We start from the raw sequence: 26,765 nt of genomic DNA on the forward strand, positions 1-26,765 counted from the left end.
ATTACAGTACTGGATGGCAAGTGGCGGAATCAAATCTGGGCCTGGGCATTTGTTTGTGTCTAGCATTCGCAAAACTTCAAGGACGCTTTGGAATCGATATGGCAAGATGATAATGAATCGGCACATAAACAATCATAATGAATGACAGGGTTCGTCCTTAACAAAAACTAATGAAAAAAATTAACAAACATGTTTGCAAAGATGTCTCATCAGAACTTGTTGTGTTATTATATGACATAGATTGAAATTTCTTGAAGCTCCCTAAGATGAGTTCTCACGTAAGGAGTTCTTTCGTGTGATGTTACTTCTGAAATAAATGCATCGATGGAATATAACTTCTCTTGAGAAAAGCTTTTGAAAAATGTAATGGCCAGTTCTGGACTTTCTAAGCGAAGATAACCTTAATAGGCCTGGGCGAGTTGCCTGGCTTTTGTTCGAGGCGATAAAAATTAAAATTAGTTGGCTTAAAGCCACTAGTTTCAAAAATGAATGTGAGTAGGCGAAGATCATGAGACTTTTTATTGGCAGACAAGGGTGATTGAGGTTCTGGTAGACTATACAGAGTAACACTAGATTTCCGTGAAGTGCGGTCAACCATCTCTAAGTACCGGTATACATCATTTATAGGTGCAGAGCTTTCAGCAGCCTTGATATTCGATATCTCTTACTTCAGAGAGTCGATCTCTCGTTCGAACCCAAAAATTCGTGGCAAGACTTCTGATAATATTAAAGAAAGAGTAGCAGCTTCGGATATTTGTAGTAGCACATATATCTCTGGATACAAATTTCAGGTCTGAATGTAGCTAACAAGTCCATAACAATTTTAGTAAGGACGAAGCTTAAATATCAATACAAAATAATACAAATAATCACAGTACTTTTTAAGCGTTAGCAGTTCTAATTTAGAGCATAGCAACAAAATTTTAGGTTCTTTTCCGTTAATTCACTACCACGCGATTCTTGCCCGCTGCGCAGCGCTTTGCGCTGCTTGCTCTTAAAAAAAATTAACTCGAGCTTGCAAAGTCCAAGCCCAGATCAACTCACAAAACTCAGACAGAACTAACGCAGGTTTCATTACAGGCAAAAGATAAGTGGCGCGAGTTTATCACTGATAAGATAAGACGAGTTGGTTCTTTTCCGTTAAATCACTTCATTCCTGGTATTTACTATTATTAACTAACACAATTGGCTAAAGAAAACCAAAATTTAATCTAATTTAAGTACAAACATCACAGTAGTGAATTAAGCGTTCCAGTTCTAATTTAGAGCATTAGCAACAAAATTTTATTCACTGTTCAAGACAACTCTTTGAAATGTATCACAAAAGCTATTGCTAGTTTACTATATCCGTATAAAACAGAACGTAACACCCTAAATAAATATGTATTTAATGCCAGAACGATGCATAATAAATTATGGTTAATTATTTAGTTGTATATAGTATTATATGTAAGTTAAACTATAAGTTAGTAATACACTCTAAATACATATTATAATTAATTAATTGCTATAACATATTACAATACCAGATTCATTCAGTACTGTTTTTAGACAAACAGTTTAGTACATAACATATGTTAGATATAACCTAACATATGATTCAATTCAGTCATATGGGTCACTCTTGTTCCCTCATTCTGTTCTGTCAGATGCGAACGAAGACGACAGCGTAAACTCGAAAGTGTAATTTGTAGACTAAATTTTGTGAATTGAATTTTTGTGATGTGTGTTTATTTATTCGCGAGGTAACTGTACTTTACTTAATTCTTGACTTACGCCAACTGTGTATCATAAGATTAATATGGCAGCTTTGAAACCAATCATACGAGGATCAATTAGTTTACATAGTATGAGTAATGCCTTTTTAAATTGTAGTGTGTCATCTTTATTTGTAAACTTGCCAACTTACAGTTTGTTCAATAGAAGCTTATTAAATAAACATGTTGGAGTGTTAGGTCATACAGTACTCAATAGGAACAGTTTGTCAAGTTTAACAGCGGCTACAACAGAAGAGACAGAAGCTGATGTCGCCTCAACCCCTAAACTCACTAAAGAGACGGCCAACTCCTTGGTCATGAAATTAACAACCGATGAAAGAACGACTCTTCTGAACACTCTTCAAGAATTTGAATCTGAACAGTTAAAAGCTGAGTACAAAGGTATGTAGGGCCTAAAAATGTTTAGGCCTTAGAACATACACTGTGGAAATGTTTACACAGTTTGGGGTAGTCTAAGATATGCAGCCTGGTTTTTATATTGCTTAGTATGATTATGAACAATACATAGAATATTGAATAACGGAAATATTAATATTAAATGTGTCATTCGATAATATTGTTTCCAAAATATTAGAAAAAATGTAGATAAGGTATGAGAATGACAGAATTAATATAATATACAGTTGCATAAAACCACTAAAAGTACTTTGGTATTACCCGGAGGCCACTATTTCTAACAGTTTTTCTTACCAGAAACCTAAAAAACCACATTATTAGAAAGAACAGACTATTTTAACTTGCTGTAAAAACTTACACGTTATTGTGATGATCAGTGGTGATTTAAAAATGAGTTTGTTCTGGGTTTTTGGTGGATTTTAAGAAATTGTACATAGCCATAACTTTGAAATATGGGAGAAAATCTGCAATTATCCAAATCTATATAAAGACTACCTTTATACCAAATTTCGGGTAGGGTATGATAAGCGGACCCGGTTTTTTATATCGAAATTGGCAAATGATATTACTTAATCATAACTACCGATATAATCAATCGATACTGATTAATTATTTTGAACAAATACCTAACTTAAATAATCTACATCAACAGCTGTAAACACTTTCAAATAATACACGTAAGGTAATATTTCAATTTTACATATAAGTAACATTTGATTATTAAAAATGGCAGTCAATTTTAGAAAACTACACGACATTGCTTTGAAAGATGATAAGACATGTTTTACATGGCTTCAACATGTTGGACTCATAACGAAAAATCCATTATGTGAAATTTGTGGGAAAGAAACAACTGTAACTGTGAGAGGAGCAAACATGGTCGTCTTCAGTTTTCCTAATTTTGCTTATAATAATTTGTTTAATCACTGTAAATATTAAATCCATATTTTAATTTCAAACATATGATTGTTATTCAGGACTATAGATACTTAGATATCGATTGATAGTGTAGGATTTGAGATGCGAATATTAGGTATCGATGATTACATTCTTCGATATAAAAAACCGGGTCCGCTTATCGTACCCTACCCCAAATTTCATCAAATTCAATGGTCAAGTAAATTTTTTATTCTGTTATTTATTATTTTAGTGTGTTGATTTCATAGCGAATGACCCCATCAGCGTGGGGCAGCATCGAAGGTGCTGCTGTATCCTGTGCTGATGGTCGGAGGCAGTTGTGCCAAGCTGATATGAACTTTTATTCTTATAGGGTCTAAATTAACAAAAAAGTGTTTTATTTGGGTAAAATTCCCCTGATGTCAGCTGTAGTATGGACATACCAAGAATAAAATCTGGGAAAAGGTGAGCCATGGTCGTTCAGAGTTTTACAATGAATAAGGCTAACTGGAACTCACAATTTAAGAACATTAATATATAAATATTGTGTATTTTATTCGTTATTTTAAGTATTGTAAAATTTACATTTTTAATCTAACTACATGTTTTACTTGTATACCAATATAATTTCTCTCCTCCCCTTCTTGTTAGGCGTAGCTGTCTACCTCTGCTCTTCTCTGGATACGATCATGTATTGTAACAATGTATCAATTTTCTGTGAATTAAATAGCCCCTAAACCACTTGTAAAACTAATATCTCTAATATGTAGAAGTGAAACAAGTTTCTGTACCTGTACTCAGGTCAGTTGGCAGCCTTCAGATGGAGGACCAAACTGGGTCGTCCTAGCAAAGTTCCGGGGCTGGGAGATGTCGATCCGACAGGTTCTTACTGCCCTGTCCCAGAGGACTGGCTCCTCAAGAAATATGGTAATTTTACAAATATTTCAGTAATATGTTTATATTATAAAGTGTTAAAATATGATACGACTATGAGATGGTTAATTTTTGTATATATGGTTTATATCTAAATGCTTGGACCCTCTGAAGGGAAATCTTTTTCCCTGCAGTTTGTAACACTGCTATTAAGTTGCCTATCATTATTCCTGTTACTACCATTGAAATGTGCAGGTTGTTTCTGACAAAGAGCCGTCTTTTTGAATTTTTGTTCCAATTTTTTGTTTTTATTTAGGTGGCCGAGTCCGATTGTTCAAAAGAAGACTAGTGTCCAGTTTGTGTCTCATCAGCCACTTTGCACACTCTATTCTCCTGTTAATGCTTTGAGTAAATATTGATGGAATGGGAATACACACGAGTCTAGAAGTTGTAAAGATATGAGCGTAGCTGCAACAGATGCAATTGATTGTGTGACTGAATGTAGACAAAGAAATTCCTCATGTAAAAGTTATGGTGGAAAATTGCGGTTTTGTCAGCCAACACTCGTACTCACTCAGTTTTTGCTGATGCCTCAGAAGTGTGATTTATCCTTCTTCTGTGATCGGGTGACTTGTAAAGAGGTTCTCACTGTCAAGATCCACACTTAGACTCTATCTAGGCTTAATGTTATCGTTTTGTTAGTATGACTATTTTTTTATCACTAACATCACATCAGTGTCAGTCAGGATCTTTAGAAAATCTGGACTCAGTAGATTTTAGAAAGCAGTCGTAATCGATTTTGTCAGTATTGCGTGTTGAAAATATCAGAAACATGTCAGTTACATCAGCTTCTCATTGCATCTCTAGATGTTACAAGGCAAGGAATAATAGCGAGAGTTAAGAATATCAGATGAGTTTTAATAGGATTTGTGAAGCCCCTGTGGGAGGAATTTGGTGGTTGGCCAATGAGATGTTGCAAGCTTGTCATGTGAACTTTGTTGTGAGATTGATCCATTTTCATAGATACTCATTTATATGTTGTTTAAGGGATATGCCTTGAGTAGTGAATTTTAGGATTGAAAATGAGTGAGGCAAATTGAGTGTTTTCTCTTCTCCCTGCTGGAAAAGGTAAAAGAATCAAGGTTCAAGATTACTGGTTCTACATTCATCTTAGGAGAAGGTGCTTTTATCTATATTACCATGTCTTTGGGAGTGGTATTACCTCACAGAGGATTTTAAGGTCAAGGTTTAGACCAATTTGGTTAGGTACAATAACTTGTATCTTGACCGAGCTACTTTGAAGCCCTAACAAAGCTAGAAAATTGTGTGCTCCGTTCTTCTTCGTCTTTATCACAGTTTTGAACTCTGTAAACGGACATTAATCACCATTGTGTTCTGTGTTCTTAAAACATTATAGTGTTGGTGGCGGTTGCTCATTTTTCATGCTCAAGTGCATGATGTTGGATTAGATATCCATTCTCTGTCTGTCACCTTTTCTGTTTGATGCTTTGAATGGAGGACACTGACGGTGGATGCTGTATGAGTCTGAATGGTCTGAAAAAGAAGCAACAGTTCCTGAGTGTTGTCCATTGTGTATAATGACTTGTGTAGAATACGTTTGTCTCTGTGTGGAGTTCTTAATAAGTTTGGAACTCATTGGTAATCACCACAAGGGCTCTCTGAGACAGCTGTGTGAATTTCTCTAGATAATGCGTGAACATCAAAGTTGTAGGAGCTATGCGGATACACTTATCCCTTGTTTGGGAGTTGGTAAATAAAAAGGATCAATATTTTTGGTTTAAGTTCTTTATAATAGAGATAACAGGATTACTGACATTTGCCTTTGTTATTTATTTGTTATCGTTACGTTAACATGAACACAACGTTTTGAGGATTGTGGAGTCTGTCCTCTTCTTCGAGTATCAAGTAATAAAAATTGACTAGGAATAGTACCACTGTCCTAAATTAGGTACATGAGCCTTGTTGTAGTGTAGAATTTAAGTTAAATTCATAGCTCTTTAAGTAGCCTAACTTCTCTGAATAGAAAAAGTAGAACATTTTTTTATTACTTGCTCATAATGAAATTGCATGCTTTAAAAGTATTTTGCTTCAAGGTTGACCATTTTGTAGTCAAGGTCAAATAAAAATTACAAAATAAAAATGTGAAAACTTTACAACAGGTGCGTGAGTTATACCTTCAGGGATTGACATGTTTTTACCAATTTATTACTTAAAGAAATTATATTTTTTATATTAAATATAATTTAATAAATTACATGTTTTTTTAATATTTTGTTTTTTAACAAAATTCAATTGGAAAAAATAAAAAAACTTTTCAAACTATGAAGCTATAAACTCATTAAATACTGTAAAACTTTCACATTTTTATCTTCAGCAGTTTTTATTTGGGCCTGATTTCAAAATGATCAAAATTATCTACTTTAAATGCCCTTAAGATAATGAGAAGTGATAAAAAATATGTTTCTACTTATTCTACATTCAGGGAAATTAGGAGATATGAAAGAGCTTTAAATTTAAAATAAACAAATAATTTTCAAACACAAAATCAATTGCACCACCTTAACAATGGCAAATGTCGATATTTGTGTTAGGTCAGTGTTCTGAGTATGGACACACTTATAATCAAAGGTAACAAAGTATTGTTGTATAATTAAAAGATTGGTAAGTTCCGTAAAAATAAATCAGTAAACAAATTTAGATGGGAAATATGATAAGTGACACTTTTCTTCCAATGTTTACCTAACAAGCAATATCATCAAGTTTTGGAAACACTATTTCCCAACTGTCCAATTTACAGATTAGTCACATTCATGTCTATAAAAATATGGTTTTTGAAAAGTGATGACCAATTCAATTTATCATTTAAGTACAGGGTTCGAAAATGGAAGGGCGAATAAACACTTCCCACGGAAGGCTACAGGCAGACTGAGCGCGCGTCAGTAGACGTCGTTGGCTTTTAGCGCTAGTTTAGGCGTGACGTCTAGTAACGTCATTGGCTCGGAAAGGGTTAAAGTATTTTGCTTCAGGTTGACCATTTTGAACTCAAGGTCAAATAAAAATTACAAGATAAAAATTTGAAAATTTTACAACAGCGTTGTGAGTTTGTGACTTCGGGGATTGATGTTTTTATTGTCTGAACACTGTTTACCTACTCAGATCATCATAAAGATAAAATTTACTTCTTATTAATTTGGCATGTTTGGTGATTTGTCACATAAAACCATCAGTCGTGTACGTATTATCAAAATAAATAAATAACAAAATTCGACTCTTAAACACAAATAATTAACTCAGGTTTTAGAGATAGAACATTATAAGAGAGTAACTTTTGTTCACGCAAATTATAATTTCAAAAGAACTATTTACTGTGTTTTTCCCCAAGGACTGTTAAGTTGAATGTATGGTTTAGAGAAGATATGGAATTGGAGTGTGGAAGTGCAAGCTATATCAGAATTAATAATAAGAGAAATAAATTTAAAACGTTGATCAGAACCAACATTCATTGCAAATAGTTACAATCAAATATGAGTTTATGCGATATAAAGAAGGTTTTATTGATCTTGGAGGTATGACAGAACAAAAATACTATTGTGAAAGTAGAACTCCTTAAAAACAATTTAATTTTACAAACTAGACTATCATTCTGATATAAATTGTAATGTTAGTCTATTTTTAATGTTAGTTAATTTATATGTTATATTGTAATGTAATATATAATGTAATGTTTCTGACATCCAAAAATGTTTTTTTTTAATTAGCTTTTAGTTAGTAAAATGTTAGCAATTGTGTTAATTGTGTCCTGAACGATGTTTTCATCACTGAAAAAACAATTTATATTATTATATACTTTATTTTCTTAGTCAGTAGGTCTAGATTATAACTGTAAGAATGAAACAGGGTTTTTCCGGACATTTGCCATCGTTCAATGATACAAAAAAATCAGTAACACTACGTTTCAAGATCTGCAATCTGATCTCTTCTTCAGGTAAATAACTAACCCAACAAATAATTACAAACTAGGTTAAAATAAACAAATCATACCAGAGCGTTGTGACACATAACATAATTAGTGTTGTGTTTAGTTTTTTTTTATTAAGCGCATGTTTTAGAGTTAGTGAAGTTGACACACAACACGGTGGTTGTGATTCATGACTTAAGCGTGTCACAACGCTTTGGTAAGATTTGTTTATTTTGATCTAGTTTGTAATTATGTGTTAGGTTAGTTATTTACCTGTAGAACAGATCAGGTTGTAGATCTCGAAACGTAGTGTTACTGATCTTTTGTATCACTGAATGATGGTAAATGTCCGGATAAATCCTGTTTCTTTCACAATCCTTCCATCGTCAAAAATAAACTTCAAAGAGTATAACTGTGTGCCTTAATTTTTTTTTCTTCTGAAGAAGTGTCTACTCTGTTTTTCCATTTCACTCCATAAGACGTGTTTGCCATTTTAGCCTCTAGCATAGAAATCTTCTCATGCAATTATCCTGTTCTAATATTGGCCCCTGTCGCATGCTGCTGCTAGAACAAAACCGTAAGCTCTTTCATTGCTGTGTGTGTTTTTTAATCATATTCACGCTTGGTGCTGATTTTTGTATTTTTGTTTTTTGTTTTTTTTTCTATTCATTGATGTCCAGTTTATTTTGTTTTTTAATGTGTTATTGTTATAAATAGATTCATTGCTTGTTTTTTTCTCATCACAATTTAGTCAAGTTTATGTAATACTAGTATATTGTTAAGTTTCAGGAACTACACATTGCTTTGAAAGTGTATTTTTTTTTATTTAATAAGTATCGTTTATGTTGGACAGATATTATCAACCAAAATAAAAATGTACTAAAGTTTTTGTACTTTTATTTTGAAGTCTTACAATTCTGAAGGGTGTTTTAAAAATACTTTTACAAAGTATACAACTTTACAGATTCCTTACACCAAAACAATGAAAAAGTTCATATTAACATAAATCCGGATATATTTTATTTCTGGATAATATTGATGAAAGTCGATATTTAAAGGATTAGAGCTCATCAATATGTGAATTCATATAAATTGCCCAAAATATCTTTTTTTGTTTTCAAACATGCATGCATTCGTCGAATCACGGACTGTCACACTCTTTCAAATATGACTGGATGACGGTTTTTAATAGCTTTGTAGGCTTCCGTACCATGTTGATGAATTCTACACCCTGATTGTCTGTTGAGTAACCAAGTGTTAAAGGAGGCCCAAGATAGAAATCCAAAGGATTGTGGTTACCAGAAAATGCATGACTTCTAACTTACCTTCTAGTTCAACACATGTTAGATACATCTGTCTGTGCATCTCGAACATTGAGACCAAAATGAGCTCTTATCACGAATAAATCATACATTCCTTCTTATTTGCAAGGCAATTCTTTTAGTAAGTCTTGTAAAGTGTTCAGATTGAATGAAGTTCCTGTTAGCAGAACCTGGGTGACCACATTTATCAGACAGTCACCTGGTTGCATGAGTCAAAAACGCCTTCTAAGAATGAGTACATAGAGAACTGAAGTTTATTTGTACCTGGAAAGCTTAAAAACAAAGGATTTTTAAATATATGTTGATATGAATTTGTTCTTGTTTTTGTCTTTCGAGAAATCTGTTCTCAAAGTTTCTAAAAGTATTTGCGACACTGTGTACAAATTATATTCCACAGAGATTTAAATACGTTGAATGAGTATTTAAAGAATATGTTGTAAACAATCTTGTATGCAATCAAACGTAAAGTGAGTCATAATTGTATGCATTGTAAATTACATTCGGAGTAAATTTGTGGGAATATATATTATAAAGTTAGTTTGTAATGTTTCTGAGAGGTAGCAGCACTGTACAGTTGATGTCAACTCAGTTTGAATTTAAACAAATGTAATTGGAATATTTATAAGCCAGAATATTGGTTTAGAGTTGAATTCAAGGTCTTTTCTGGTGCAGTCAGGGGTAGGGGAGAGCGTGAAAATTTAATTCTTTGGGTTTATTTGAAATAAATAAACGAAAATTACTTTATTTAGCTCACGTATTTCAACTTTACAATATTGCTTTTCAAACTAACTACTGTTGTCTACTTAATTAATTGTCCAGTAAAAAGATAGTTAAGTTTTCCAAAAAAAAAGTATGTGTTAAGTTAATGGTGAAAGAAAGATCAATGTATATTTAACTAGATTAATAAATTATAAATTATGTAGTTAGATTAATGCCTTTTTATTTACTTGTAGTTTTTTTCTTAAGTAACAAATTTTATTTCAAAACATTAAGTTATAAAATTATCGTAATTTAGAATTGTGTAAATTATAGTATATATATATATATATATATATATATATATATATATATATATATATATATATATACTATATGATTTATTTATGTGTTAATACTAAAAAGTAAGTTTTTAGTTTGTTTAGTGTATTGCAAGTTTGAAAAATAAGGTTATTTTGAGAAGTAACATTTTTGTAGAAGTTAAGTGATAGAGAAGACTTGTTAGTCTCAACTTGGCCTTATAAATTGATTTTTCCTCTCATCTCAAAGAATTAACAAAGTATATAATGTGAGTAATAGCATCATCATAATAAATAATACACTAATTACAAAGTAATTTTTTATTTACATAACTTGAACAACTCAGATTTACGATATGATATTATTTATGTTTTGAGTCTATATTTGACTAACTAAATGAGTGACCGAGAAAACAGGACATGTACAGAATATGAAACTGACATGACTTTGGCATCTCTAACAACATGAAAATGATATGATTGAAAATGTTTACATTGACATATTAAATCCGACAAAGGTAATACAAACAGATTTTTAACTGTTGAATTTAAATATTTAAAATTACAGGCATCATTTTATTCCGATTGGTAAAAGAACCAATTTAGTGAATTGCCAAGTCTGTTGAGAAGAGTGAATGAATGGTGTTTTAACGGGTGACACAATGAGCTGTAGTTGTGGTGAAAATATGATCAAATGTGAGCTGAAAAGGATCAGCTGAAGATTCAGACGCTGGTCCTTTCAAGCACAAAAAGACAAAGAAGATTTATTTTTAACTGCATTTTGTCTTTTTCTTTCTGCTCCTAAAACTAGTTATCTATAGTTTAAGCTAAAATTTTTTGTAGTTTTAACACTAAATGAAAACTTATTTACCTGGTTTCTGTTTTGTTTTCAGCGGAAACCGTACCAAAACCAACGGGGCCACAACTGTTCGGAGGTAAGCCTGGGCTTGCCTTCCACTTTGGATACTTGATCTTTTTACAGTTAAAAAAAAAGAAATTACAAAAGTTTATTTATCCTTGTTCATAATATTTATGGTTTTCGATTTCAATAATGATTTTCAAAATTAATAAAGAATCATTCATAAATTTACTTAAAATTACATGTGCGTGGCCCATTGTGTAATGTTTATTTCTGTTCTATCCACCACAAATACTTTTTGGTTTCACTCAAGCAAGTATGCTACACATGTTGTTTTGCTTTTGTAACTAGTGTATGTCACGTGTTTGATTTATTTGATCCTTACTTAACGGACAGGATCACATTTATTATGCTTGATGTATTTGATTGCAGTTGCTATTCACAATGCAGTACCTTTTATCGGATTTGGATTCCTGGATAATTTTCTCATGATCATTTGTGTAAGTATCTTTGCTAAATCAGTTCAGTATTTAGAGAAAATTTTGAACATTCAACACTTCTACCTTCCTTTGAGTTTCAGTGAAATAATTGTAACTGAACAGCGTTATTCACATTATCAAGTTCTAGACAGCATTTGGGGGAAAAAATTATGAACCAAACACATCAAACAATTCAACTGTTTGTATGATATTGGGCATGTTTTATATCGAAACAATAATGTCTAATAAACTGCTAGGTTTGCACACGCTAAATTAAAGAACAATATTCGTAACCATGGCTGTGTCAAGGATCCAAAGAAAGTAGATAACACACAGAAAGGAAGGGCAGTTGTGTATTAACCCATTGCGGATCGTATTGTTTTGGCGCGCGGGGCACCAGCGGGCACGAATTAATTTACGGTCAGCGGCCTGCACGAACAGCAATGGTGCGCCACACCGTATCGCTCGCTATTGTATACTAGAAAATTCAGCTGTGAAGGTATTCGTTCAGATGGAACATGGGCCTGCTGGGGTATCCGTGATGTAGGAACGATAACACGCGAGCAAGGTTCCGGGGTGGCAAGGGATGATGTCTGAATCATAGTCTAAATAAAGCGGCTCGGCGAAGCGATTACAACATCCGGGCCATTGTCTAGACTAAACCCGCCAACATGTACGTCTGCGTCGTTAAGTTCTGTGTCACTAACCTCAAAAGTATTATAATAACAACTGAGGAAAACACCCAATCAGAAGCGCTAAAAAGCAGAGAGTAAACTCATATGAATGATTTTTCAACTTAGACATACAACTGCGATCTGTAGGATATTTATAAAACTTTTGAAAACTCTAAACGTAGACCGTTGTTAAACACTCTTAGTAGACAAGTGAAGACGATCACCCGATCTATTAGACATTAAAAGAACTATTTGGAGGGAAATTTTAAAGCAGACCGCTTTTGCGACCTGAGCTCGTCATCGTGCCTTTAGGCCCGGCTGGGCGTGACGAGCCCAGCTCGTCGGTGATCCGCAATGGGTTAATGAAATTAAAATCTATATGTCAGTGAACCATAGCGCACAGTTAGTTGGTGGTGGTTAGAAGTAGGATCATAGTTTTTTATGCTAAGTAAATGTTTAGTTCTCAGATTATTAAGAGTATCACCATTGGAATCTACTTCAAATGGAAAAGTTTATGATAAAATGGTTCCGTATTGTAGAAATTCAAATTTTGATTGAATCCATGACTCTAAGGTTAACTCCTGCATTTAAGAGTAGCACCTTAGACCACACAGACATCCTGATTTCACGTGAAGAACGTGCTCACTTGATAGCTATTCACATTAGGATGCTCACCGACATACGTGGAATGGCAAAATCGCGTTGTAGGACAACTTCCAACGTACACGTTGTAGGAGTTAAATTCAAATAAATCAATTTTGTACATATGATCTCCACCACCCCAATAACGGTGTTCACTGCGTTATTTGCTGAAATGGTGCTAAAAAAATTCTACACATATTAAATATTCTCATTTGCTCTAATTCGTGGATTGAAACTTAAATTACCCTTAAATAGATCCAGCATGATTCAAACAATGCATGGGACAGGCTGTTACATTGTGATCATTTCCATGCATGGAAGGAAATTCTATCAATCAAGAACGTAACAACTGTTCACCCAGATTTTTTATACTTAGGCTGAGTTAAAATATCAATATGAGCTTGATGGCCAACTCAAGTTTCATTTAGTAATTACAGAAGCTGCATACAGTAATTATTGCCATTTTGTCTTAATACTAATAATATATAATTATCAGTCAACATTGGATTCTTTTATTGAATGTCCAATAATTTAAACAATACTTTAATTTTGATTTTATTATTCATAATGTGTATTTATAAATTTTAAATTGTATATATCACTTTGCAAAAAAAACACGAATGTACTTAATTTTAATGCGTATTTATTTACAAGTCTACTAGAGCTAACTGTAATATACGTATAACATTGCTATTTATTAAAACGTTAAACTGAAAGTGTTGTGTCATGAACCATTACTATACAGTATCTCTTCAATGTTTAGTGTATGGGTTCAGAATATATTTGCTCGTACAATAATTGCTCACCAAAAGTTGTGGTCAATTTGTAAAAAAGAAACTTAAATAATACAAAACTCATAATACTAAATACAAAAATAAAATTAAACAATTTGAAAAACATAAATAAGGCAAAGTTCCGTCAAATAACACTTTGTGCGCCAGATTAACAAGAAACAGACTACTTGCAAACTTTTCAAACACTTTTCTGTGTGCATGAGTCACATGTCTAATCTGCTGTTGTAGTGGCATCACTGCGCATTTGTCACGAGGCCACGGTCAATCCAACTTTCTTGTACATGGGATGCAGACCAGGCGTCAGGTTTCATTAAAACTATGCGTTTTTCATAAAATTTTGTTTTAAACATCAACTGTAGACTTTGTGAAGGTAGTAAAAGTTGTAATAAAATGGGGCGTTAAAATTAAATGTTTGAATACACTTGTATTAACAAGCTGAGTTTTGCGCAAAAAAGTGTGTTCTAATTTATTTTCCTTGTATTTATACTTTCCAATATGTTTTTGCAATGTTGCGTGAGCATGAGATAATTTTGTTATGTAATATATAAAACATTTATACCATATGTGCTTTCAAACGTAATTAATATTCTATCTTCCTCTTGACAGATACATTTGATCTCTATAACCTTAAATGTACCCCTTATCTCGTGCAATCAGTTACAGCCTACACTTAGGGGCCATGAGAAATCATGTAGCTCCTGAATAATTAATGGATACTTATAAGAGCTTCGCTAAAAATAAAACTGGAAAAGGGAGATTGAGATGAGGAAAATACTATTTATGATTCTGTTTTCTTAGATTTCTTTTGTTCATAAATGTATGCTTTTTTTAATTGAAAAATGTATTCCAGAGTACATAACATGAACTAATCTCAAAAGTAACGGAAATATTGTGATAAAAGGTTAAATTTTATTGCTCTACAAGTTATGTTATGGAACTGTTTGACAATATCTACTAGGGCATTGGAGATAAGTTTTTAATACAATTCCTTTTATTTTCATTTTGATGGTGTTAACATTTTTATACGGTTAAATATATTATGCTCCATGCCTTTATATGCCCGAAAGAATTATTATAAAACATTTTCAAGGTGGATTTTTCAAGTATACAGATACACAACTTTATTAATTATTATTAAGTTTTAATTAATATTACGTAATGGCCGTTTTTAATTACTTTGATTTTATTCATATTTGTTAGTGTCGTTTTATATGTTTTCGTATTGTTGGAATAAAAAATGTTTACTATGCCTACTTCTATTTATAAGTTAAATGATATAAAAAACATAAGGGTTGTTGAAAAGCACATGTATAAGGGAAATTTACCACACAAAAATAGTGATCTGGGGAAATTTTTGTTGGTTAAATATAATCTGCATCCCTGGTTTATTGTACTTGTAATTGTATGAAATGCATGTTCTGTTTTTCAGGATGTTCACAGACAATGTTTTTGTGAAAATGTTCTGCATATTGTACACTTCTCTTACAAACTTGCTTGTTGACGAGTCCAGCTTTCTCTTCTTTCTCTATTCTCTTGTAATCTGATATAATATTTCCTAGTTTCTTCTCACTGCACGCTCTTTGCTCCTTTGTGGTGTTGGTTCCCTCACGATAGTGTCCACATTCTCACCTGTCAATCTAGGTAATTTGACTATATTTATTACAGCATTTATCATTGTTAATAACGATTGACAAGTTCATTATGCCACACAGAAGTTCAATTGATTGTTTAAAAGTATATAAAAGTTAGAAATAGAGCAATAGTTTCTTAAATTTATCTCCAATAAAGAATTCATTTATTGTTTTTCTATTTTCAATGTTAAGTTCGATAATTAAAGGTAGAAGTTATGCTGCATTCAGATAAAGTTAATGTGACCTGTTCTGGTAATTCTCCATCAATTTATGTTCAGAGCTTTTTTTCCCACTTTATAATTAATATATGTAAAAATATATTGCCAGAAAAACTATTGTAAGGATGACTGCAAATAATGGTAAATGTAAAAAAACTGTAATCAACTGTAATTTCAATTAATCTATTAATAATAATTGAATCATTTAGTTAAATCCTGTAGTACCCTCATCATTTGAAGTTTATCTCAGTAATGGAACTTGTTTAGAAAAGCTTATTACAAAAAATATGCATAAATAGAAATAAATATCAAATTCCTTCAAGTATAAAATATATTTGGTAAGCTGCAACTAAAAAGTTAGTTTTAAAATTCAGTTTGGTACATAAATTTAAATAAAATTATTAACATGTAAATATTAATTTTACTAGTAATTATATTTTTAAACCTTCTGTGCTTGTTATTGACCCTCCAATATTTCCTGGAACTAACTATTCTTCACATTGTATCCCCAAAGGATTTTTCGGTGTCTTCCTAATGTCTTTTATCTTGGACTGATATTTTTTCGCCGTTGGAGTCGCGACAGGGATCTCAACATTGTTTCTTCCATCAGGGTGATTACATTGAACTGACGCTGGGAGCTTTCATGACTCTGTCCACTATGGCTGCGGCGGCACTCGGTAACACGTTCTCCGACGTGTTGGGGCTCGGCTGTGCCAGCTATGTGGAGGCTCTGGCAGCCCGAGTGGGAGTTAAGGCTCCTCCTCTCTCTCCTGTCCAGCTGGACATGAAGTCTTCCCGCACTTTTGCCAACATTGTAAGTACCCATTAATGATCGATACTGTTAGGGTGACTACATCGAACTGACACTGGGGTCGTTCATGACGCTCTCGACGATGGCTGCCGCTGCACTGGGCAATACCGTGGGAGACGTGCTCGGTCTGGGCTGCGCCGGGTATGTGGAGTCTCTGGCGGCCAAAGTGGGGGTCAAGTCCCCGGCTCTCGCCCCCGTCCAACTGAACATGCGCACCTCCAGGATCTTTGCCAATGTTGTAAGTCAGCGAACTACAGAGTAACAATAGACAAAAGAACCTTGTGCAGATGCAGTTAACATGCTGTGCAAGGCTCTTTTGTAATTTGCCGTTCTATAGGAACAGTTTAGAGCATGCCATTACTACATGAATGGCTGTGTCTCATCAAATTGCTTGTTTTTGAAATTATTTTTGGTGAATTCTTTGCGGGTTTTTTTAGGTGTCCACAAAATGTGCATGATTACAATTGTTGATGAATATTAGGGTATGTTCGATTCAAAAGTATGTATTATTTAAATGTTTGTAAAGTTAAATAGAAACCCATTTATTTACTCCAGATTGAAATTTAGAAATGTAGAATATTTTTTTGTATCATGCTGAAAGGATCTTTTCAAAAGCTGCTGGAAGTGACTGCAGGACATCTGCATGACCAGATTAGGCTGCTTGGTTTGTAGCTGTGTTACGTTTTAGTTGCTTTAATTCATTAGTCATTAGCTTTGTTTTGCATTGTTTAGCTCGGTTCATATTCACAATTTGAGTATTTTTGTAATTTAACCCTTTGGAATTGAAATTAAATTCATATGATTGGCCTCACAAATCGCTTGGCCACAACAGTGGCCATAGCCCTTCTCTGTCTGTCAGGTCGTTGATTTATGATCATGTTCTGTTCCTCAACTCGGCGTGCCACCCATAGTGACCCTCGCTGTTTTGCTGTTCAACTCGTCAAGCCACTACGTGTGGCCCACTATATTGCGCTGTCATAAAATTCAATCCTTATCCAGTTGTGGTTGAAGAGTGTTGCAATCTCTCAGCCAAATAAAGTAACTAAATTAATATTTCTCTTTTTACAGCACATACCATAGTAAAAATTGTTTATAATTGTTTAATATCCTAAGTGTCAGTGTCTTGTAGCTGCTATAGCGTATCCTATCTACTTATTAAAATACTTGTGCATTTTGGTAGATATACGAAGCTCAAAATATGGAAACTAGTTTATATCCTTGTGATATTAGAGACTCAATTGAAACAACAATACAATCCGTATTTTTATTCTGCAAAACAATACTTTTAAAACAGATCAACCTATAACTTGAATAACATATTACTTGGTTTGTTTAAAAACAAAATAATAAATAATCAATAGATAAAGTTTTAACCGTGAAGTTATTAGAGAAATAAACTTAAAGAGTGATGTACTGCCATTTAAATCCCAGTAAAAGTGACGTACATGACGTAAGCCCCGAGTGGTTATGCAGAATAACAGCCGGCCACTATGCGTGGTACAGCGAGCTGAGAGGACAAACACCTGCGACTCCATCCAAACTGAGCAAAAGATAGGTTTTGGCCACATTTGAGGCCTCCCGATTGCAAAGGGTTAAAGCAAAACTAATTTAAGGGTGAAGCTATTTCATTAGATGACATGGTTTATTTTTAAGTAGATTTTATTAAGTCCACCAAAGATCAAAATTAAGGTTCGCAATTGGTTGTACTCTTACTAACTATAACTGGAGAGCAGAAATAATGTTTGCTATGATAGACAATTTTTAGGTTTTGCCCTTTAACAAAATTATAAAAAATTACAATTGTATTTGTACAACAATTACAATATTTTCTTTTGCAAAATTTTACTCTGCATTCAGTACTATGAACATAACAGTTTCAAAACGGTGTTATGCAGGATACAATATTCTAAATATGATTTCCCTTTAGACATGCAATATTCCAGCAGGCATTTGATATTATATAGTTTTGTCACATAGTGGATGCCATGTTACAATTTTAGATCTACAAATGTTAAGTTCTCTGCACAAATCTTATGGTCTTTGAAGGATGAGTAGTGAGTGTCAAGTTAAAAGAAGCCAAATATTTTTAGCTTGCTATTATTTTTGTGTTTATTAGGACTGAAAATTTTCTTGCAGATTTAAAGAGAATTCATAGCAGTATTTCTAGTTCTCCTGACTAATAGAATTGGTTTTGTAGTGAACTTACACAATTAAAATTTAATGTTTTAGACTCGTAAAAGTTAACTTGGGTACTTTTTAACAACCAAATGATATTTTTTCTAGCTGAATAAAATTTGTATGAACCAACATCTTCAAGATGTGTAAATAAATATAACCATTGTGTGTAATTACATTTAAAAACTCATTATCAAAAGGCTTCAATTTAATTAAATTCATTTAATCATCAGGATTTATTTTTATCAGTTTTAATTCTCCTTATCATGTTAATTAAGTGTATTACAAGATATTCAATAGCGAACATTGAAATCAATTTTATCTTTCAATGCTTTTGAAAATAGAGTGATAAAATATATATATATATATATATATATATATCACAAGCAACAAACAACTGATACCTCTCAACTGTGACATGTTAGGCACTCCCTGCTTGTGCAAGCGTATATTTAAAGTGGTCATGCTCGCTTATGCATTGCAGCTTCATTACGGATTTTGTTTCAAAAGTAATGAAAAAAATAACAGGATTTTGGACATTTGCCATCGTTATAAGTTATAATAGGTATAACACAACATTTCGAGGATTGGAATCTATCCTCTTCGTCATGTGGGGGAGGTATTAATACATTAAAAAAAACAAACAGATAGAAGTAAAGAAGGGATCTTTTTCTTCTTCACTTCTTCAAACATACCCAAAAGCTGTTTGGAGTCCAGTCCAGGCAACAATGGCGTTGCCTCAAATGTTGTGTTATACCTTTTATAACCTATAAAGATGACAAATATCCAAAATCCTGTTATCCTTCCATCGTCAATAACAAACTTTAAACAAAGGAAAAAAGTAATATCTTGTAAACATTTTTATAACCTATATAAAATAGCTGATGCCTATCAAAAGACAAAATGTTTGCTACTCCCGGCTTGTACAAGAGTACCTTTAAAATGGTCATGCTCGTTTATGCATTGACAGATTTCTTTGAAACAAGTACCATTGGGATAAAATTACTCAAATAGTTGGTGTCTAGTAAATGTTTTATAACTATACTGGTTTTTTTATTGGACTCAAAATTTTCAACAGACGCCATTTTGTTAATACTAAAGAAAGTAACACTAGGAAATTAATATTAAAGAAAGTAATTATTTAAAAACATTTTTCTCTTATCTATTCAAACCTATGTGCCAAATTCGGCTTCTTTAGCTTAAATAATTTTAAAGATAATAATATTTTTATAAAAAATACAAAATTGCTGCTAGCGGCTAAACAAGACATTTCTTGATCTAGTTATATGACATTATTTGTTTAAAAAGATGAGTACTATCAGCCATAGATGTTTGTGAACACCCTTTTTATATTTAGGGAAAAATCTACATGAGTGCAAACAAGGTAAATTAAATATTTAAGTAGCTGTACTGTTTTTTTTATGTTTAAATAATTAATAGTCCATTTGTTCTTTTGCGATTGAAAACTACCTTGTCAAATAATGAAACCAGTAAATATATTATTTTATTAATTTATATTCTAATAAATTGTAAGTAACATTTTTAGTTATTTTTTAAACAAAAGATACAATTTTCATTCTCAAATTCATATTTATATTTAGCCATAACCTTTATCCTGCCACGCCAAAGTTTGTGACAAACTAGACGTGCCTTAGAGATAGCACTAGAGCCGTCGTAATCTCAGGTGTGCTTGAGTCAACGGCACTCACACCTTTCGTACCATCATTACTCTATGTAATGCGGGATTCATTCACAATTTTGTACAAACACAACTACGTTTTCACCACTAAAATCAGTTTATTATATTGTTAATTACCTTCTCTACTAATACGTAGTTCTTTACGCTATTTTCACTCTAAGGGTTTTAATTGTAAATATTCTTTTTCACATATTTTCAAATTAATGGTGTAACACCTCTTTATTTATGTATTTGTAATCTTGGCCTGATTTATTAGTTTATTGAATTTAGAAGGAATTCTTAATAGGATGTTTGCCTATGTTTGTAAAAAGAAATTGAAACATAATGACCACCAAACCAACTGCATGGAAAATTTTATATTATCACGCTACAAAAATATTAAAAAAGTAAAAGTTGTACAACTCACTTTATTTTTAGTTACTTATACGCCAGAACAAATAAAATAAATAGTTAAAACAACTTTGAATTGGTTAGTAATTTTTTGAACATATCTTGTGCTTTTATAATTAATTGCAGTAAATACTTGTACTCAGTGATACTCATTTATTACTGGTAAAGATTACATGGTAATTTATCATACATTGTCACATTGAAAACACATTATTGTACAGTTCAATTTTAAAAGCAATTCCATCCTCCAATTCGTCCTAACCTTTAAAAGAAGCAATACATTAAATAAAAAATCAATTAAAATAATTAATTAATTAAATAAATAAAAATTCCTTTTACAACACCGATAAAAGAATTTCCTAAGATCAACAATAATTGTTTAATTCATCATTAATTCCAAAAAATTCATCCACTTCATAAAATGGGTGTTCCAATAGGAAAAAACCAGTTTGTCTTTTGAATATACCAAATGGCAGTGATCTTAATCTATTTGGCAGCACATTCCATAATTTTGATCCAAGAAATAATGGTGCTAGTGTATTCACTAGCAAATACAATATTTTGTTTGTAAGCCAGTATTTTGGTTGCAATATTGTTTGTGCCCCTTGTGTTGTATTGGTGGATATTTTTAATATATTAAGTTGTTTGACGTAGCCATATAAAGCAACAGTTTATACACAATTAAACAAGGGACTGTCGTAGTATGAAGTTCTTGAAATTTTTGTTTGCATAAATCTCTATAACCAATACCACAGATATAACATACTGCTTTTATGTACTAATACAATTTTTGTAAAATTTTGTATAGTTAGTACAAATCCGTAGTCTCTCTAACCCAGATTCAATTAACGCTCATATCTGTTGTATAGGGACAGACCTAAAAATCATCAAAATTTACTCTTATTAGACTGATTCATGCTCACAAATTACAACCAATATTGTGCACAGTTTTATAATATACTACTACTATACACTTTAAATAAATGGTTAAACTTAATTTGTATTCTGATGATTATAGCTAGAAATAATAAATAACTCCGTATGATACAAATGTGAACTTTAATGATGATAAATTAATTGACATACAGGTTTGAATTTTGAAACAAGATGGAGGATAGAATAATGGTAAATTTTTTTAAAATACAGTTCTTAAATTTTAGGGTAGGGTGGTCATGCTGGCTTAATGAAATAGAAATATTAGGTATTGTTTTTAATAAAAGATATTGTAATTTTGAAAAATAATTTTGTTAAATTTTAATTATATTGATTTTTGAATTGTTAGCCAAATTGAATGTTCCTGGGTTTTATGTTCTTTCAATGGATCACTGTTAAATTTAAAAGGAATTTTCTCACCCAATGTCCGTCTTCTGCTTCTGTGTACTTCAGTGATAATATGAATTTAATAAATTAACCTTTCTTTTGAACCAAATACTGCTGAATAAAATGTAACCAGTTTCTTTATTTAAAATAATAATCTTGCTTCACTTCTTCTATATCCCTCTCTCCTCTAAACTTTTAAACCTCTGCTCTCTTCACTCAACAATCATCCCTGCACACTGTATCACTGACTTTAGTTCACTTTATAACTTTTGAGTTTTATAATATAAATATTATGTAATAAGGTGAATTTTGATTAATTTTGATATATTTAATTTTGTATTTTATTATTGTTTGTATTAAAATTTGAGACAATTTATACATAATTATTCCTTAACTATTTAATTATTATTACTAATAAATTTCTAAATTAAATTAGTATTGAAATGAATGTGAGATGGGTATATGAAATGAGTCATTACAACAGTACATGATATTGTGAAACATATTAATTTTAAAACAAGATAAAGTCTTATAGTTCTCAACATTGGTATTTTCATACAAGCTGGGGTTCAGTAGAGGTAACTATGTAGTTCTTGCATGGTATGTTTTATTTTTATTCAGTGATCTTGTTATTATTTATAGTCATAAAATAGGCTTATTTTTAGTTATATCTTAAGAACTGAGAGCAAATTTGCATTGTATAAGCACATAACCTGATGTTTTTTCTTTAATCGATAGACGAAATTCTTCTTTCTAAGAAAGAAATTGATTATCACCTACGCTAGTTTTGGTGGAGGTCGAAATTTGAAGGTATCCAACGTATATTGTTAGCTGACACTGATTTAACAATGATTTATATGTCTGACAGTTGGTTTTAAGGGTCTCAAGGTAAAAATATCTGATCTGTGATCTGATAAAATGATCGTTTGATATTTTTAAATCTCTTGATACCCTACCATTACAACCTGCACCAAAACTAGCATGGCGGACGATCTATTTCTATCTTAAGGGAATTCACCTATTGATTTCAATGAAAACCAGGTTATTTGCTTATGCAATGCAAATTAGTTTTTGACTTCTGGAATATTACTATTGAGACTAAAAAAATTTGTTATAAAAATATTCTATTACAATCTATTTCTTTGTTTAAAGTTTTTTATTGATGATGGAAGGTTTGAAAGGATAACAGGATTTTGGGCATTTGCCATCGTTATAGGTTATAAAAGGTATAATGCAAAGTTTCGAGGATTGGAATCTATCCTCTTCGTCAGGTGGGGGAAGTATTAATACATACAAAAATAACAAACAGAAATAAGTAAAGAAGGGAAAGAAAAGGGTTCAAACATACCCAAAAGCTGCTTGGAGTCCAGTCCAAGCGTTGTCAGTTACTTGTGATTTGTACTCGGGACTTGCATTCTTTTGCAGCTTTTGGGTACGCTTGAACACTTTTCTTTCCCTTCTTTACTTATTTCTGTTCGTTATTATTGTATGTATTAATACCTCTCCCCACCTAACGAAGAGGATAGATTCCGGTCCTCGAAACGTTTTGTTATACCTTTTATAACCTATAATGATGGCAAATGTCCGAAATCGTGTTATCCTTAGAATCTATTTAACAGTTTATAAAGGACATTTTAAAACTAATCTGATTAATTCGAATTTTTCTTAATTTTTACAGCATCAGCCCCATTACTTTCATTTACAGTAGTTGGTATTCTTGTAGTTATTCCAGTTAAAAGTTTCTGTGAATTAGCACTTTTGTTTACGGTTGTAAAATATTATTTCAGGGCCGTGGAATAGGTGTGACGATTGGCTGCTTGCTAGGAATGACACCTCTTCTGTTCATGAATAAGGATGACAAAGACAAGGATAAGGACAAGGAGCCTGCTGTGGTTGCAGAAGTCTAAATTAAGAATTGATTAGGAATTTCAAGGTCATCTTACTTTCGCCCAATACTAATGGTTTTAGTTTTAATTGCTAATAGAACCGAACAAGTTAGGATACAAATTTCAATGATCGGGGAACAATCTGATACAAACTGCACTTGCTTTAGAGTTGATGTGGTTGCAATCGTAAATTAGACAAGAAATCAAATATAATTATCCCATCCACAATGATGTAATACTGTTAGATAAGAAACGCCTTCTGTTGCACATCACAATGTGACTATTAAAAGACTTAATTTTAGAGATGTCTTGTACGGTTCCAAGTGCTTTTAACATGTAGGTTTTAGGTTAGCTAGTGTTTGTCGCTACAAAAGTTTTTAACGATTTTAATGAAACCAGTTGGGACAACTTTTTTATATAATTCATTGTTCTGGTGGAGATATTTCCATTCTACGGACTGGATTATTGTTACATTTCAAACTAATTTGATTTATATTAGTACATGTTAGTACATCTGAAAATTTATTTTAACCATTTATTAAATATGAAAAACTTTGTTTTGTTGTAAATTTAAGGTTGAAAAAGTAAAATGTACTACTTTTTCTTTGTTTTAAAAACATTTTATTTTGAATTTTTAAATTTACCTCTGAACAGGGTTTGAAAGTAAAGATAATTTTGAACTTATTAATTAATTTTATTTCATTACAAATAAAAATTTGTTGATTTTTCTTTGTAGATGATTCTAATTAAATCTCAAAAACAGTAAATATATTTTTATTCAAATTTTAACTTGTACAACATTGTACTATAGAACTTATACAACATTGTACAAGTTAGTTTAGGGTGTTCTACTGAAATCATTGCCTCGAGATGGTTATATGTGAAAATGCTTATAGTAACTTATTTATTTTATCTCCGAAGCACAAATTAATGTTCAGCGCACATGAAACGGAAGCATTTCCTGGTTAGTGTAGAATTTGACCAATATTTAACTATAGAACTAATGAATAAAAACAATTTAACAAGTCAAAAACGTAACTAGTTAGTGTTTAGGCAGCTAGGAGTAGAACGAAACTAGTTTTGGATGCATATCAACTTTAGTGGATGGCTGTCAAAAACCCAAGTAAATATAATTTCTAAAATTTTTGTTAAATAAGGATGGTGTCAGAATTCTGTGAGCTCAGTCTGCGGGATTGAGACCAAGCACTCGGATATGGAACGCAATTCTCCGTTGGAACAATCACTATTAAGTGACGTCAGTCTATTTTTTAGAACCTGTTTTAACGGTTGGTAACCAACTTGTTAAATTATTATGAATTACAGGTTGATAAAACAAACCATTTTAGGAGTTTTCAGAGTAATTTGCTCTACATAATAAATAGTAAAATTTAATGTTACATTGTTTTAAATTGTTTTTGAAATGTCTATTGTCGTGTTTTGACACTGTCAAATTATTTCTTTTGTGATTTTCCAGATTTAGAGATAAGTGAATCACTAGTGTTAATTAAAGAGGAAGTTATCTTTCAATGGTTGGATTTGATCTTAAATTAATTAATCTCTGCTAGTTCCTGGGCAACATTAGTTAACAGTTTACTAGTATTTGTCTCCTCTGATTGATTGTCTTTTAATTCCTCTTTTCCGATCATTTTATAGTCGACTGATTTTCTATCTTCTCGCAAACTAATTTTCTTTGTAATTATTTATAACTTTCCTGTGCCAATGAAATGGATCCCTAAGCTAATACTAACCAACCTAGTCATATGTGTTTCATGTACCGTAGGCTGTTAAAATCTTGTATGTTATTTTTGTAATATATTTTATGTTTGTTAAGTCTACACGATTGTACTTATTTATTTGTTGCTTACCACACGGTATGCGTAGTTTATGTGTTAAATGACTGTTGCTCCATGTATATTGTATGACAATATTTAGTCTAGATGTATTACTGGATAGTGTTTTTGATATTGCAGTTTGCTTACTCCGGTCATATTTTTGTTTCTTTCGCCTGGATTACTGCCCATTTACAGTTTTTTTTTTTTTACTACACAGTCGGGACATAATTTCAGACTGCAGTAACTTGACTAGCTGGTAATTATATTTAGTTAGTTCATTAGCTGAGCTATTTACTAACTCAATATAATTTTGACTCACGCTTGTATACATTGTAACCCTCATAAAAGATATTTCAAAGTTTAAGTTCACGTTAAAGTGTCTTAAAATTGTCAATAATTTTTCACTCGTTATGATCCAAACAACCAAAAGTTTATGGAAAAATAGCAAACTTATACATAGAGGTATTTTGAAAATTGCTAGTAAACCAATCAAATTGTAAAACCCCCAACCATTAAAATCAATCTAACAATGTGTGAAGTGCAATATTTGTAATTAAGTATAAATTGGCGTTGTTAACAATGAAGTGTCCAAGGTTCTAGAACGTTCAAACAGGGGTTTGTTAAAGATGAAAATTATTTTTCTGCAGTCTACATCAAAATTCTAGGCTGTTTCTGAAAGAAAACACTATATTTATTGATTACAGTTTTGAATGTTTGGTTAGTTTTAAGTTTTATGATGGATAACAACCTCATTACCTGTTTGTTATGACATTTTTCTCAAAACTCACATTTCTAAAATTGTTACAGTTTTGTTTTCTTTTGTCAGTAGATATCTACGATATTATGTTAAAACGATTATTACACATGTTCAAGTCATTCTGCGTGATGATTGGAAACACTTTTCATGTGAAACTTCAAGTTCAGAAGCAATAGTGTCAATGGTTATTCAACCACCTGTGCGCATGATCCTCTCCATGTGATCAACAATGTCATTTTTAGTAGAAGAGGAAAGCAGAAGTACTTTCACGAGATTATCTTCAATGAGTAGCCCTCATGAAAATTCTTTTGCCTTTTTCATTGCATACCCTTCATTT

General features: G+C 31.9%; 1 protein-coding gene across 2 annotated transcripts; it reads left to right on the forward strand.

The window, feature by feature from the left end:
- The first annotated feature begins 1,616 nt into the window (after positions 1 to 1,616).
- Positions 1,617 to 26,765, forward strand: LOC124367920. Of its 2 annotated transcripts, none has more exons than XM_046825125.1 (6): positions 1,617 to 2,159; positions 3,873 to 3,998; positions 11,155 to 11,196; positions 11,553 to 11,620; positions 16,169 to 16,372; positions 23,741 to 26,765. In XM_046825125.1, exons 1-6 carry the CDS (start codon positions 1,802 to 1,804, stop codon positions 23,858 to 23,860), a joined length of 918 nt encoding a protein of 305 aa, XP_046681081.1. In that variant the 5' UTR covers positions 1,617 to 1,801; the 3' UTR covers positions 23,861 to 26,765. The 2 variants fall into 2 exon arrangements, with proteins under 2 accessions (XP_046681081.1, XP_046681082.1); XM_046825126.1 differs by lacking the exon at positions 16,169 to 16,372 and adding an exon at positions 16,404 to 16,607.

Source organism: Homalodisca vitripennis, chromosome 8 (assembly GCF_021130785.1).
Source record: "Homalodisca vitripennis isolate AUS2020 chromosome 8, UT_GWSS_2.1, whole genome shotgun sequence".
Lineage (NCBI taxonomy): Eukaryota > Metazoa > Arthropoda > Insecta > Hemiptera > Cicadellidae > Homalodisca > Homalodisca vitripennis.

Excerpts from the sequence above, each read along its gene's own strand:
- LOC124367920 (XM_046825125.1), top strand. The coding sequence starts at position 1,802 with ATGGCAGCTTTGAAACCAATCATACGAGGATCAATTAGTTTACATAGT. Across the intron at positions 2,160-3,872 it reads GTTAAAAGCTGAGTACAAAG|GTCAGTTGGCAGCCTTCAGA; the intron begins GTATGTAGGGCC and ends ACCTGTACTCAG. Across the intron at positions 3,999-11,154 it reads CTGGCTCCTCAAGAAATATG|CGGAAACCGTACCAAAACCA; the intron begins GTAATTTTACAA and ends TTTTGTTTTCAG.